Source organism: Zootoca vivipara, chromosome Z1 (genome assembly GCF_965207765.1).
Source record: "Zootoca vivipara chromosome Z1, rZooViv2.hap1.1, whole genome shotgun sequence".
Classification (NCBI taxonomy): Eukaryota; Metazoa; Chordata; class Lepidosauria; order Squamata; family Lacertidae; genus Zootoca; species Zootoca vivipara.
Genome location: NC_142583.1, coordinates 25734371 through 25749830, shown reverse-complemented (window position 1 = coordinate 25749830; position 15460 = coordinate 25734371). Strand labels below are relative to the sequence as shown.

Sequence of the window (15460 nt, the reverse complement as noted above, 5' to 3'; positions counted from 1 at the left end):
GTGGGAGAAATGGCGTGTTACTACAAGAAATAGCAGCCCTGTTCAAGAGCTGCCATCAGTTATTTAAGTTCTCAGAGGTTTTTTTATGCCTCAAGACAAAATAGTGGCACAGTCATTTGTGCAAAGCCCATTTCATAAATTTTAAAATCTACAATAAATTATTATTGTGTCATAGAAATTGCTGTCTACCTGTTGAGTGAAAATTCACATAATTGCTTTCTCTGTTATATTCATATATGCTTCTGTGCATAGGTGCCAGCTCCTAGGGTCCAGAGCACTTTCAGCCCCCTCATTGTTTTTTGGGTGAGATCCCTCTGTCAGATGTTGGGCAGTAGGTGCACACCTTGCTCAAGGCTTTCAAACACAATCTTCCCTGCATGAGGAAGTTTACAAAGGGCTGTTTGAAAGTGCTCTGCTTGCTTTCAAAGTTGCAACAAATCACTGTGATGCCAGGCAATTGACAGGTAGACATTGCCACCCACCTGCCAACGTTGGCCTGCAAGGGGTGGTGAAGGTAAAATTCTAGTGTTCTGGCCAGAAAACATTTCCCATCCCTGATGTATTCACTTGTTGGCATTAAGAGAGCATGCCATCAATTTCTGGTAGATTATACCCAGATAATACAAACCTATGTGTGTTTACTTGGAAACAAGTTGTACTTACTCAGTGGGAATAACTCCCTAGTTTGGGATTGTGGGTTTCATGCTGTAATTTTCTTTGTTGGCCAAGATCTCTCAGCTAAGGTATCGGTCATCCTGTTAAATAATTACCTTTTGTTGGTCTCTCTCAAACACAGTTCAATTACAGCTAAAAGTCAGCTTTATGTAGTTTGATTAGTAATTTTGCTCCTATTACTTACATACCTGATTATGCATATATAGTATTATACAAATATATAAATTATATATTATCTGTTTAATCCTTTTACAGGTGGACTTAAATTGAATGTAGATCAGAATTTCAAGTTATCTGGCCTGATGTGCATACAGAAGGAATGAAGCATGGATGTGAAAGAACGCAGGCCTTATTGCTCCCTGACAAAGGGCAGAAGAGACAAGGAAAGGCGTTACACAAATTCTTCAACAGAAAACGATGAGTGCAGAGTTCCTACACAGAAGTCCTACAGCTCAAGTGAAACTTTAAAAGCTTTTGATCATGATTCCTCCAGATTGCTGTATGGAAACCGGGTAAAAGACTTGGTCCACCGGGAGTCAGATGAGTATAGCAGACAAGGTAGGCATAATATTATTATGCAGTTAACAGATACATTTGTATACCAGTATGCAGAATTCATACTTTAGGTGATCCCTTAATGTCAGTCTTATAAATGGTTCAGGAATGTTTGAAATTTATCTCATAATACTATTGCATTTGCTTTACACTCCTTTAACAAATGGCAGGGGATTTAGACATGATCATTACTTTAAAAAAATACTCTGATTTAATCTCTAAGGTTTGCTGAGAATGTCCTCTTTCCTATGTATATTCCAAATCAAATACAACAAAGGCATTTGTTGGAACATTTGTGAGATTCTTATTTTGTGGGTTAGAAATACTAATGCAATGTACTCAGTCCCTGAAAGCAACAAGCAGCACGGGCTCCAGCCTTGGTTCCTTGCCAGGCCACACAGCTGGTAAGACAACTGCAGAACTATTTTGACTTGCCATATTGTTGTGGAGCTGTTCCAAGGAAACAAAGTTCCTGTCTTTTCCAGTTCATTTTTGCCACTGCCACTTGTGAGGTTTAAGCACCTTTACAGGAACGTATATATAGAAGCATGGGCAAATGGGACTCATCAACCTGTGAAGGTAGCCCATCTAGGAGAAGGAAAACTCTAATCCCAAAACTCTGCTGCCTTGTGGGATATCTTCGGGAGAAGGAAAGGCTAGGGAGTAAGCCCTGCACAATCCAGAGTGGATGGTCCCTTGTACGCCTCCTTCTGGCAACTCCTGCATCCAAGCTGGTGCCAAATATATTGCTCTGTTTTCCTTTGGACCACATCAGCAAGGCCAAGGGGGCGTCTTCTTGTCTGGGCAGCCCAGGGCCTCCATACACACTGCCCATGCTTCCTCCCCAGGGAGGTCACTTCGGTGCTGTTAGTGCAGCAGTTTGACTTTTTACCCCTGGAGGTGCCTTCCATTGTCTCTTTGAGACAGGTGGATCCCGACAGCAGGAACATTGACAGACTGTGAAAAAAGCACTTTGTGACTGCTTCATTATTACAGAAGTACTTTCCCCAAAAGATTCACCAAAATATGAACTTCAGCGTCTTTGGTTCAGGTTCTGTCATAAATCAGTATGGATAAACCAGGGCTAGGGAACCTGTGTCAATACAGATGTAATTTGCTGACATACAGTTGAAATACTGAGTGGTTTTGGTCTTATAAAGCAATGCATAACTAGACTGTTGGAAGATGGCTTCAACAGAACATATGTAAAACTTGAAATTGTAATTCTACAGGATATTCCTGTCCTTTAGATAAACGATTTTAGACTATAATTAGGATTGATGTGGCATTACCTAAGGGTACTTTCACATGCTTCCATTGTAGCCTGGCTCTATCTGCAATACTGCAGTACTGTTCACTTCAGGAGGCATATAAGCATGGCAAGTTCTAGTAAATTGCCACCATATGCTGGTCTCCGACCATAATAAATTATCTATCTATCTACCACCATTCCCTTGGATGGTGTTCAGCTAATCCACGTGATTTTCTGGTCAGCCAGAGGCAACTTGATCAGGACAAAACAGAATGTCAGAAGTGCTTTTGAAAAAGGACTTGCACCACTTCTCTCTATAATAATTATAAGAATTAAATTTGTATAATTAAGCTTTCCTCTTCAAAAGATATAAATATTGGAATTGCCTTGAATTATTTTACTGAATTATTGAGTCATTAATTTTAAACTAATGTAAGAACATAAGGGCTCCTGGATTAGGCCAATGGACCACCTAGACCAGCATCCTGGGAAACCAGCAAGCTGGATTCAAGCACAATAACACTCTCCCATCCTTTCATTTCCAGCAGCTAGTATTCAGAAGCACTGTAAATTCAGAAGCAATTATAAATAGTTGCATTTTATTTTTAAAGAAATTTTGTGAGCTACTGTTGTATATTAATTCTCAAGGTGGCATACAGTTGAAAGTACAAAACAGTACATTAACAGTCAAGAAGTAAAATAATATAAAATTACAGAAATTGTACTATGAGTATTCTGTGCACCACTGAACCATTAAAGAACCCTTAAACTAGTTGTTGAATATGCTAGAACGCCTGGACAATTTTTTAAAAAAAATAAAAATTGCTGGCATCACGAAGAAATCAGAATGGGCTTCCAGGCAAGCTTTTTCTGGCCAGGGCATTCAAAATTAGAGATACCATGGCTGAAAATATGCTTTCTCTAACCACCAACCTGAGATGTTGGTGCAACTTGGTGAGGGTTTCCAAGAGTATAGAGTTTAGCCAAGTTCATGTGGTGAAAGGGAATCCTTCAGACAGCTGATGGGTAGTTTATTTATATGTTGTTTTTCCACGATTACCAATGTCTAAAGCATCTCACAATAAGCATCACAGTAATCAAAATGCAGAATATTTGAAAAACAAGTAATTACAAAAATCAAATAGATGCAAATACAGCAGAGTAAACAGTTGGATAAATTTATCCATAATTTCAGTGGGTAGCATTCAGCTAAGTTTGACCTGCAGAAATTAATGGGCTTAACTTTGTCATGTTCATTCATTTTAATGCATCTAATTTGAGTCACACTTAATATGTAGCAAGTATTATATGAAAGTCAGAATTAAGAGTAAAATATAAATAGCTAACCTTTGTTATTTGTAGTTGCTAGTGTTAGTTTTGCTCCTTTTTCAGTGGCCACAGAAGCCACAGCAGCCAGATTTTAAATAATTTTGTTATCTTCTCACCAGCTCATCTCCTCCAAAAGGAAAAAGCTGGGGAGCTGCAATGATGTTACCCCGCTCCCTGCCCAATGTATTCTGGTTTGGGGCTAAGTCATTGAGAGCTGTATAGGTAACTGTGCAGCATTTTGAATTTTAACTGGAAATCATCATTGCTTTATAATAGCTGGTGATAGATGCTCTCTGTAGTTGGTCACAGTAAACTAGATGCTGCATTCGGTAGGAACTGACCTTTCTGATAAATCTTCAAGGGCACCCTCCTATACAACACATTGCAGTGGTACAGTGTAGAGATAATTAGGGCATGGACATCAGACCATACTATCTGTGTCGGGGAGAGGCTGCAGGAGGCACACCGATCTTTGCATAACTGGTGAAAGATACAGCTTACGATGGATGCCACTTGGGCCACCAGTGACAACACTGGACACCAACAATGCGCAACCCCATCTAGGATTGTTCTTTATTCAAATAACCACCTACTAACTACCCTTTTAGGGATGCGGGTAGCACTGTGGTCTAAACCACAGAGCCTAGGGAAATGAATAAGTAGGTAATCAAGATTTTCAAGGATCAGTGTTACATGATCCCTAAGAGTTATTCCAGTCAGCAGTAAAGGTGGGGATGTGGGTGGCACTGTGGTCTAAACCACTGAGCCTCTTGGGCTTGCTGATCGGAAGGTCGGCGGTTCGAATCCACGCGACGGGGTGAGCTTCCGTTGTTCGGTCCCAGCTCCTGCCCACCTAGCAGTTCGAAAGCACGTCAAGTGCAAGTAGATAAATAGGTACCGCTACAGTGGGAAGGTAAACAGTGTTTCCGTGCGCTGCTCTGGTTCACCAGAAGCGGCTTAGTCATGCTGGCCACATGACCTGGAAGCTGTCTGCGGACAAACGCCGGCTCCCTTAGCCTATAGAGCGAGATGAGTGTGCAACCCCAGAGTAGTACGTGACTGGACCTAATGGTCAGGGGTACCTTTACCTTTAACTACCCTTTTATCTAGATTGAGCTTCAGTTTATTGACACTATACAATCCATTACTCAACCCAAAATTAAAGGAAATTAAAAGGAAATTTCTATGCAGTGTGGATTGCTGTTTTGAGCAAGTTCAGAAAAACCATGTATCTGAAGATCTTCCATTGCTTTTCTTAATCAGACCCACTTGTGCATTTGTAGTGCTGGATTATAATGTGTGCTTAAAGAATTAATAAGGGTATTAGTGCAATACGGTAGAAAGTACTTATTTTTTCTTACTGTACCATGTTCTTCAAAAAAGTGTATAATTCCTTTAGCTACCAGTCAGCCAGTATACATGGGGTTTAGGCAGCTGAACTTGGAGTGAAATGACAGTTCCTGGAGTATTATCTATAGTGGCATATGGGTCTGTCCAGTTTATTGGTCTTTTAAAAACATTTGGTCTGGCCTATTGGCTTATTATAATGTGTGCTGTTTTAGCAGCTGTGATTACTACTGGTAGCTTTGAGAAAGTTCAGATTACCCTTGGCATGCTTAGATAATGACAGGGTCAAGGAGCATATTTTAATAAACATAAAAGTATAAATCATTCTAGCATTTGAAGATTAACCTCTTTACATTGGGTCTTCTTCAGAAAGAGATTGCATTTGCTATATTGCAAAGAAACAAAGTACGCTGATATGTTAATAAGTAAATGTAATAATTTTTATGGTAATATACAATCAGTTGGAGCTGTTGCATTTAGGTCCCGCTTTGGGGCCACCAGAAGAAATAGCCCTCTGGTCTGAGCCAGCAAGGCTCTTCTTCTATTCTAATTAAATACTTCTCTACATCATACAGTGTAGTATGACTTTAAAAAAAAAAAGTATCCAAGGTGCCACAGTACCTTGTCTGCTGGTCAAATAAAAGCTGAAGTAGGCAACTGATGAACTTCTGTTTGTATAGTATCTGACTCTGGGTGGAAAATTGGTACTATGAAATCATTACTTAAAGCTTCTTTTTGTAGTGTATACGAGCTTGTTAATTTTTTTTACAAAAAGTTTTAAAGATAGATGTGATGATGATAAAGAAATGTAAATTACCTTCTACTATCTAAGTGTGTAAATACAATGTTCTGCTATCAAGGCTAAATTATGCAAATTGATTTGCATTAATGCAATTTTATTTTGCATATTTATGATAATTCAAGTATTTCTATTTTCATAGAATTTACATTGAGGATAGAGGATTTGTTGTTGTTGTTGTTTAGTCATGTCTGACTCTTCATGACCCCATGGACCAGAGCACGCCAGGCACTCCTGTCTTCCACTGCCTCCCGCAGTTTGGTCAGACTCATGTTGGTAGCTTCGAGAACATTGTCCAAACATCTCGTCCTCTCTCGTCCCCTTCTCCTTCTGCCCTCAATCTTTCCCAACATCGGAGTCTTTTCCAGGGAGTCTTCTCTTCTCATGAGGTGGCCAAAGTATTGGAGCCTCAGCTTCACAATCTGTCCTTCCAGTGAGCACTCAGGGCTGATTTCCTTCAGAATGGATAGGTTTGATCTTGCAGTCCATGGGACTCTCAAGAGTCTTCTCCAGCACTATAATTCAAAGGCACCAATTCTTCGGCGATTAGCCTTCTTTATGGTCCAGCTCTCACTTCCATACATCACTACTGGGAAAACCATAGCTTTAACTATACAGACCTTTGTCGGCAAGGTGATGTCTCTGCTTTTTAAGATGCTGTCTAGGTTTTTCATTGCTTTTCTCCCAAGAAGCAGGCGTCTTTTAATTTCGTGACTGCTGTCACCATCTGCAGTGATCATGGAACTCAAGAAAGTAAAATCTCCCACTGCCTTCCTTTCTTCCCCTTCTATTTGCCAGGAGGTGATGGGACCAGTGGCCATGATCTTAGTTTTTTTATTTATTTTGAGCTTCAGACCGTATTTTGCGCTCTCCTCTTTCACCCTCATTAAAAGGTTCTTTAATTCCACCTCACTTTCTGCCATCAAGGTTGTGTCATCAGCATATCTGAGGTTACAGGATAGCTAACTGCAAACCTAGTGCAAACCTAATGTCGTGTATTTGAAAAAAAGCCCATAATCTGCTTCCATTGCTGTATTTTACCTACCCTGTTCCAAATATTATTATTTTTTAAAAAAAATCACTGGACTATAAGACTGTCTTTTTAAGGACTTGAAAAATCAGAAACATTAATCTGAACTTCAGTGTTTAATTAATGTGAATCCAAAGTTTATTACTTTTTAAATATTAGCTACTCAACATGAATCATCGGGACAGCTATATGATTAATCTTATTCAGTTGCTATAAATGTCAACTGCAGCATGAAAAGATTTAAATTACCATGGTTTTCTTTCTTTTAAACTTTAAATGCCTGTATTTAAACATACCACTTAAACAAATCTGTCTTATCATTCTTACATACCAAATGTATATGTCCCACCTTCTTTTAAAGATTTACAGGCTGATCTCAACCACTACTTGAAAGCAAGCCATTTTGAATTCCTACTTCCTTTGTGAGAACATTTAGGCTTAAAGGCATAAAGGCTTTTTGACTGTAAGGCTGGAGATTTGGCAACAAACAGAAAAAAGAATAAAATGGAAAATAAAATTGTCTTCCGTTGGTTTAATTCGAAACCACAAAATGCCAGCCAGAGCAGAAGGGCCTTACTTTATGAAGATACTCAAATGCTGTTATGAGCAACTCTCCTGAGGAACTTTCATAACTGTGGGACAGGTAGCAGCAATCTCTATATGTTAATGAAACTTTTGAGAAAGCCACCTTTGTGAATCTTAGTGACAGTTATAAGGGTTTGTTTGTTTGTTTGTTTGTTTTGCTTGAAAGACCATTGAACACCAAAGCAATCACCAAAATTCAGGATCCTTCCCCCCACCCCCAACTGAAGCCAAAGTTTTGTGCTGGTTTTGTGCCATTTGGTGCTGCAAACCCTGCGTTTTGTGCCACCCCACAAAATGTATCCCGGGTAAATTCTCTACCAAATGCAGCTTCTGGAACAGTCTTAAAATCTAACTTTGAGGTAAATAAAGGCATTAATAAAAGTAACTAGGTCTTAAAGCTTTCTCACCTGATAGATTGTGAATGTGTTCATATCACCACTGCACCCTAGTTTGCCAAGCATTATGACCAAGGGAACTGGACTTACTGTGATGGGTGTCTTCAAAGCCCCAGGTTACAATGCCTGCCAGCTATCCTTGCCTTTGTCTTGTCAGGATAAATTTTCAGTTGGCTTTTTCATAGCCATTCCTTGATGCCCTCAGATACTATGTAAAATAATTGAGACTCCATGATGTGCAGTGGTGTGTTTGATTCTGTTTATTGAAGGCTCAGTACTAACCTTTGCAATCCTAACATTAACGTGTATAAACAGACCAAAACAGGTTTATTTGATCTGAATTAAAGTCGTAAGGAAAACATGAACATGACTGAGATGAATTGGTGCTTTCTTTTAAAAAGTATGGGCTTTTTAGAACTGTGTATCTAATAGGATAACTCTGGTAACAACCAACTGACTGCTGTCACTTTCAGCCTGCACACCAACAAATTTCTTATTCCTGCTGTAAAGAGTTTACAAAATGAGGGGGGGGGGAGATAAAAGTGGGTTAGACTGCTTTTCATCTTCAAAGTGTTTTGGACACATAATCTAATTAATCCTCAGTACACCCCTGTGAGTTAGGCACATAAGTATTTTAAAAAGAAACAGAGTTTGAGGTTTTATTTCTAAGGGCAATTTTATAGGAGGTTTACATTGCTTAAAGCAACTTCTGCAGTTATATTTTCCATATCTATATATCATACTTCCTTCGGCTAGTGTTAGCCCATAATAATCCTAGTTATCTGGCATCCAAGGCAGCATTTTTGCTATTGCGGAAGATAGGAGAGGGCTTCCAGCTCTTTGGTACATGTTATGCTACTGATGTACGAGGCAGCTCATCCTATAGTATAGAACAAAACGAGAAAGACTCTCATCAGATGCCACCAAGGAACCAAAGGTAATGAGACAGAAGTAGAAAGGAGATAGCAACACTACCTTTAACAGGTTGGGGAACCGGGCCAAAGCTAACAAAATGAAGTTAAAATGTTAGCAGGGTTAAATTCCACAGTAAAAATTATGCTGAGAAAAAAATGAAAAAGGGAAAAGATGGAGTAATTAGAATATGCAATAGTAAGGGGTAATAAGAAGGAACCATGGAAGGGGGGAGGGAAGCTGATGTCTGTTGATCTGGGATAAGTGGAGAAGGCTCATGGACAGGAAATAAAAGGAGCACTGTGGAAATGTTTAACATTGCAATACTGTGGTGCCTAAGGCTACCATAATTGTAGAAGGAAATCATTGGAAATAAATCATTTCATTGGGTTTAAAATGACTGATCATGCAGAAAAATCCAAGCTTTGCCCCGTTATAATGTAAGGAAAACAGGATCGTAACAATATATACAAGGAAGATCTATAGAAACAGTGGGTTCTAGGAGAGAATTTATTGCATATTGCTCTGATGGCTGGCTGACAGAACAGTATTTTAGTTTTATGAGTAATCTATATACAGTGGAACCTTGGTTTATGAACACCCAGGTTTACGAATTTTCGGTTTACGAACGCCGCGGACCCATCTGGAACGGATTAATTAACTTTCCATTACTTTCAATGGGAAAGTTTGCTTCAGTTTATGAACGCTTCAGTTTATGAACAGACTTCCGGAACCAATTGTGTTCCTAAACCGAGGTACCACTGTAAATTAGAAAAGCCTAATACACCGCAAACAGAGGATTCCAGGGGACTTGGTGCCTCCCATGGACACATCATGCGCGCGCACACACACACACACACACACACACACACACACCAGTCAGGGACCTTCACTCTCAATTAGAGAGGGTTTGGTTTTTTTAGAGCTGTGGAGACAGCATTTTCAAGGCTAAGCATACACAAGACAAAATGTGAGTTACTATTTTGCAACTAACACCTTGTTCAGCAACTGGCAGACTTCCCTAACTCATTTTCTTTATTTCTAAGATGGGAGCTTTTCATATAGTATGAAGATACCAGAGAGTCTTAATCAGCTAATGTTTGTAAAGTGCTATGAGCTTATTGGGTTGATGGTGTTATCATTGTAAGTGCTAAGCATTATTATCAACGTGATTACATCCGAAGGTGATAGTGGACTGGTGCCAATGGTCTTGGCTTCATCATTCCTATTTTTGATTTCACTCTTTTGTCAGCATATTTAGATTCAGAGTTTTGCATGTTTCATTCCTTTCATAGTAATTGTGTAAGGCCAGAAGACTATTCGTGTAATGATTAACATTGGTCTGCCCACATTCATGTCACAAGCTTTTTTCTTAGTAGTTTTCTTTTTAGGAAGTGTCAGAAACTAAGGGCAGAGTCTCATGACTATGATTCAAGGTGACTTTTCTTTAAAGTGTATATAAGAAAAATACGTGAATCCATTCTTATCTACGCCAGCAGATCAGTATTTATAATAACTTCAGTGTGTTCTAGAGCAGCCAAAGTATGAACAAAAGAGATGGCAGCTCTGGCCCATTCTGCATATGAAGGCCACCTCGAAGGCCACCTCAGTCTCCCTATAGTTTTTTTTCATACCATGCCTTTATAAGTTGCCATGAGACATCACCTGAAATTGAATTTAAGACACTCTTCTTTTAGTGATGAAAAATCATTTGGATAGCCACCTCGAAACATCCTGATAGATATCAAAATAAGGGAAATACACTCACCTCACATCTCAGGAAGGTTAAAATAGGGCTAATCTCATGACTTCATACTTGCCACAGCATACCTTTATTATTACTATTATTTTTATTATATTCATATATCGCCCTTCATCTGACGATCATAGGGCAATTCACAACATTAACATATAAACCTGGTTGGCATCCATCTGTCTCAGGAGACAACAGAGAAGTGTGCATTGGGGGTAAAGTCAAACTTCGGAGAGTTACAGTGCCTGCTGTGGCTGTACAGACTGATACGGGAGAGACATGTTTTGTTACATCTGGGGCAGATGAAGGTATCCAGTTGTGCTGTTGCATTCTTCCAGTGGTCATTCCTCCTCTGGTCACTGCTGTGAATACACAACCTGTGAATACACAACCTGTGAATACACAACCTGTGAATACACAACATGTCTCATTTGCAAGCATATTTGAGAATACAAAATACATAATAAAACAAAAACAAACCAATAACTGCCCTCCCACAAACACATTTAAAAGGACATAGAATATTAATCAGCTAAAGGCCTGGTTATAGAGAAACTTTTTTGCCTGGTGTCTAAAGATATGGTGGTGCTAAAAAATAATCTTTATCAAAGTGTGACCAGTCCTGAAATTAGAGTTTGGTTGGTCCTTTGGTTTTGAACTTTTAGCAGGTTCTTCTATAGCTGGACTCCCTGATTTGACACCCATGGGTATCACAACATCCTCAGAACTCTTTCACTTGTTACTCCTCTTTTTTCAAATGTGTTTTGATTATTTTTTGCCCGTTGGGGGTTGGTTAGGGGGGTTACTTATTTCTTTTTTTAAAAATGTGTTGTGTTTGGGCGTGTGTATTGTTGTTTTGGCTGTTTTGAGTAGGGGTTCTGAGCATTGTTGGCTTTTCTTCTGTCAAATAGGTATTGTTTTGCTGCTTACAACAGTTCCTTTGATTTCCAAAATGGTGGGGTACCCCTGCCCTGTAGCTACTCCAACAAGAAACACACACCCTGGTGGTAATATGTACCCACAGTGACCAACAGTGGCATCAACTTGTGGGGGAGGTTGTGGGGGCTGACATGCATGTGATGTCGCATCAAGACATTGTAGGAGCCAGGGAACAGAGCTGAACCAGCAGTGTGGCTTCAATGGCTAGCAGCTCCCTCTCCTGCTGCCGGTGCCGACCAAAGGTTATTCTCCCTTCCTTCCCCTCCATGGCAGGAGGAGAAGGAGCCAGCCACTGAAACTGTGCCAAGCTCAACTCTGTGTTTGGCCCTGATATTATTATATTTTAACATGGGACGGGGGCATTGATACCTACATGTTCCAGCAAGAGTAGACCACCGTGATTTTCTCACATTAAGGTTATATCTTCAGGGCTTACTTCTTAAGACAACAATGTCTCCATTCTTAGTTTAAGCTGTGATACTGAGTTAAGACTGTGCAATAAACCTGGAAGGTCTTTGCACTTCACTCTCCTAGGTATATTCAAATGTATACAATCTTGGTTCTAAACTTATGAGTATTGGACAATGGCTTACTTGTGCTCATGATGTGTACCTATCAGTGATTGTGTAGAGAATGTCAACCTTTACCCAAACTTTGACATGCGACATAGTGTGATTCTTATTTAAACAGCTGCTTGTTTACTGATTTATCCTTCCTAATAGCCTTCAGACTCACCAGTATGGCTATTTACTGCTGTGCCAGTTGCCTTCCCTTGCTCAATGCATTTTTGTTCTGTTATTTATTCACATCTCAGTGATAAGTACTATTTGATTTGTAGCTAATTGCAGCAACTGTTTTTCGTTATTTATGAGTGTCGTAGTCAGAATCCATTTACAATTCTGACCAGGATAAAACTGATTGCCACAACTGATACGACCACAGCAATAAGGAATTAACTGGCACACTTAAAAGCTGTCAAGTCTGGGACATAATCTCCTTTTGCATTTCATAAACCATTCATTCTGCTGTTGCTTGTTCCTCTTCAGAATATTTTCCTCCTTCTTCTGCATTTTTTTTAAAATTTACATTCACATTTAAGAGCTTCATAACAACTAGGAAAAGCACTAGAAAGCTAGCCAGAAAATAGCTTTTGAAAAAGTTGTTGTTTATGGTCCACTTTTCTGTTTAAAATAAAATCACCAGCTTCCAAAAATGGAAATAAATGATATGCAATAATAATAAAGCAACAATAAAAGCAGACAAACCCCCAAATTAAAAGCATGAACAGCAAATTGTCGCACTAAGATCAAACATTAAAAGCATGTTAGAATAACAGGCCTTCAGCAGACACTTGAAAAGTAAGAAAAGAGTCTTGGCAGATCTCTATGAATGGTGTATCCCACAATCTTAATACTACCACTGAAAAAGCCATGCCTTGGGTACCCTACAACCATATAATATATTAACTATTGCAAGACTACTTTATGTCAGAGCTTGTAAAAATACTCACAAACCAACTAAATGAGAGCTTGTTGGAAAACTTTGGGAAATATGTTAACAAGTTATGTAAAAAGAGAAATTAAAATATCAGATGTAGATTATTTACTTTTCTAAGTTATGTAAACAATTGATAGAATACACATTTGAGTGCATGTTTGTTAAAATATAGTATTATAACTGTAATTTTAAAAGGAGCTACACATAGCCTACAATTTTAGCAGTGTGATGATGTTGCTCCTAGGATTCATAATATAGAAAATCTGAAAAAATGGAATGAGCATGTTAGTAGTCTGTATATCACAAATACATGAGAGGATTTGAGGTAATAAAAGTAAGTTTAAAATAATAGCTTTTACTAAACCAATACCTTTTAAGTGCCACATTTTAAATGCTCTTAAATGTCTCAAGTTTATTAAACCTGATTTATTTACATAACTATTAATTTTGTATCTGTTCCATTCCTCCAAAACAGAACACAGTGATCCCTATTCTCTGAAAATCAGATCAAATTTGTAAAATATGTCTTATTTGACTAAGCCACCAAACCAAACATTGAAAGTCTAGAAACATCTGTGTAATAATCATGTTGCTAGAATCTTGCATGGTCTTTTTCAGGAAAGGCAATGCATTTATTTGTTTTTAGGCATTCAGCTAAAGCAGGAAGAGTTAATAAAGATCAACTAACTAAGCCCTTATTCTAATTTAATGAATGTTTTATTCTTAAGGGAAACATACTTTTCTTATAATGACAGGTGACATCTGAATGGAAAAATACCCTGTTGTTTAGGGCTTTATCTAGGACAGAAAGAGATAATCCTGACACATACTTGTTATTGCTTTTGCACTTTCATAAAATAAAAAGGGCTGTCAGTTAGAGCTAATCCTATATGCTGAACCAGCTCTTCTTCATTTACAGGCCATTCTATATTTCTTTTCTACCTTAGAGAACTCCTGATGTGCTTAAGTAGTTGACAAAGAATAGCTAAGACCAGAGAATGTAAGGGTCACTGCAGATTGCTAGAGATCAAAGGATATAGTTGACTATAGCTCATGTAGAGCTTAACAAAAGACCTTGGGATATACCTGGGGAAAAATGTGTAGTTAGTGTGTTTATTTTAAGGATTCTGTTTTTTTAACAAAACAAAACACAAAAAAGATTCTCATGTTTTGTTATCTTTTTCTTTCCTAATTAGGACAGAATTTTACCCTAAGGCAGTTAGGAGTATGTGAACCAGCAACTCGAAGAGGACTGGCATTTTGTGCTGAAATGGGGCTCCCCCACAGAGGTTACTCTATCAGTGCAGGGTCAGATGCTGATACTGAAAATGAAGGAGTGATGTCTCCAGAGCATGCCATGAGACTTTGGGGCAGGGGGGTCAAATCAGGCCGCAGTTCCTGTCTCTCAAGCCGTTCCAACTCAGCCCTCACTTTAACTGATACTGAGCATGAAAACAAGTCTGACAGTGAGAATGGTAAGTCTTTCTGTGTGTAATATGAAAAACTTTTTCATGATTTGTATTTATGTATTCTTTAAGCATGAGCATACTTTCTGAACAACTTTTATTACAGTTTTCTAGGAAAAGCCAGTGTCCAGTATTGATGACTGGACACAATTTTTTACAAATATATAATTTGTGCAATATTTTACCAACCATTTGGAAAAAAATCTGAGAATGAATGAGTACACAAAATAGTTAATTAAGAAGGTTTGAGTACAAAAGAACAAATTTGATTGTGCTTTAAAAATCACTGTTGATACAAGCAGTTGAAATTGTGATAAAATGGAAAGTGTGTCCTTTGGAGACTAGATTGTTGTGTAATTAAAAGCTGTCAAACATCTAAACAGAACTTCTTGGGAAATTGGAAGTAGTCTTTCGATATCATTCCACCCCTTCCCCTGGTTAATTCTGGATCAGCAATATACTGTGCACGGACCGCATGCAGCCTCTTAGGTATTATGCATATTTTTGTTTCAGTCAAGCAATTCTACAGTTCAGTGGTAGCAAACATGCTTTGTACAATACTAGGCTAGGTAGCCCAATGGTCTGACAACATACGGCACCTTCAGAAGATATATGTGTTGATAGGGTTTTGCTCAAGGGAACTTGAACCCTAGTTTTTGCAACTTACAGGCACTTGATCCTTGGGGGGGGACAAAGCTTTACTCCAGATGTCTGCATCATAAGAAACAAAATAACACTTTCACTAATTTAAATTCATGTTTAGACATATTCCTGAGTCTCTGACAGCAGCATGGGCAGGTGAAAATGAAGCAACTGTAGCTTTTATTAGCAAAGAGATTTAGTGGGAAAAGCTTAACCTCCTACATTTCTCTTTTCAGTCTTATTAAAGACAAATGATCATGGCCATTAACAAAAATTGGAAATTC

At 38.6% G+C, this 15460-nt stretch overlaps 1 protein-coding gene across 6 annotated transcripts in view; it reads left to right on the top strand.

The window, feature by feature from the left end:
- TENM3 (teneurin transmembrane protein 3) overlaps nt 1-15460 on the top strand; it is a 1254397-nt gene that overhangs the window by 945857 nt on the left and 293080 nt on the right. For all 6 annotated transcript variants that reach the window (XM_088659538.1, XM_088659546.1, XM_088659521.1 and 3 more), the window contains 2 exons: nt 931-1233; nt 14265-14543. In XM_088659538.1, the coding sequence (XP_088515664.1) occupies nt 1002-1233; nt 14265-14543 (511 nt within the window). In that variant the 5' untranslated portion in view covers nt 931-1001. The remainder of the gene's footprint in view (nt 1-930; nt 1234-14264; nt 14544-15460) is intronic.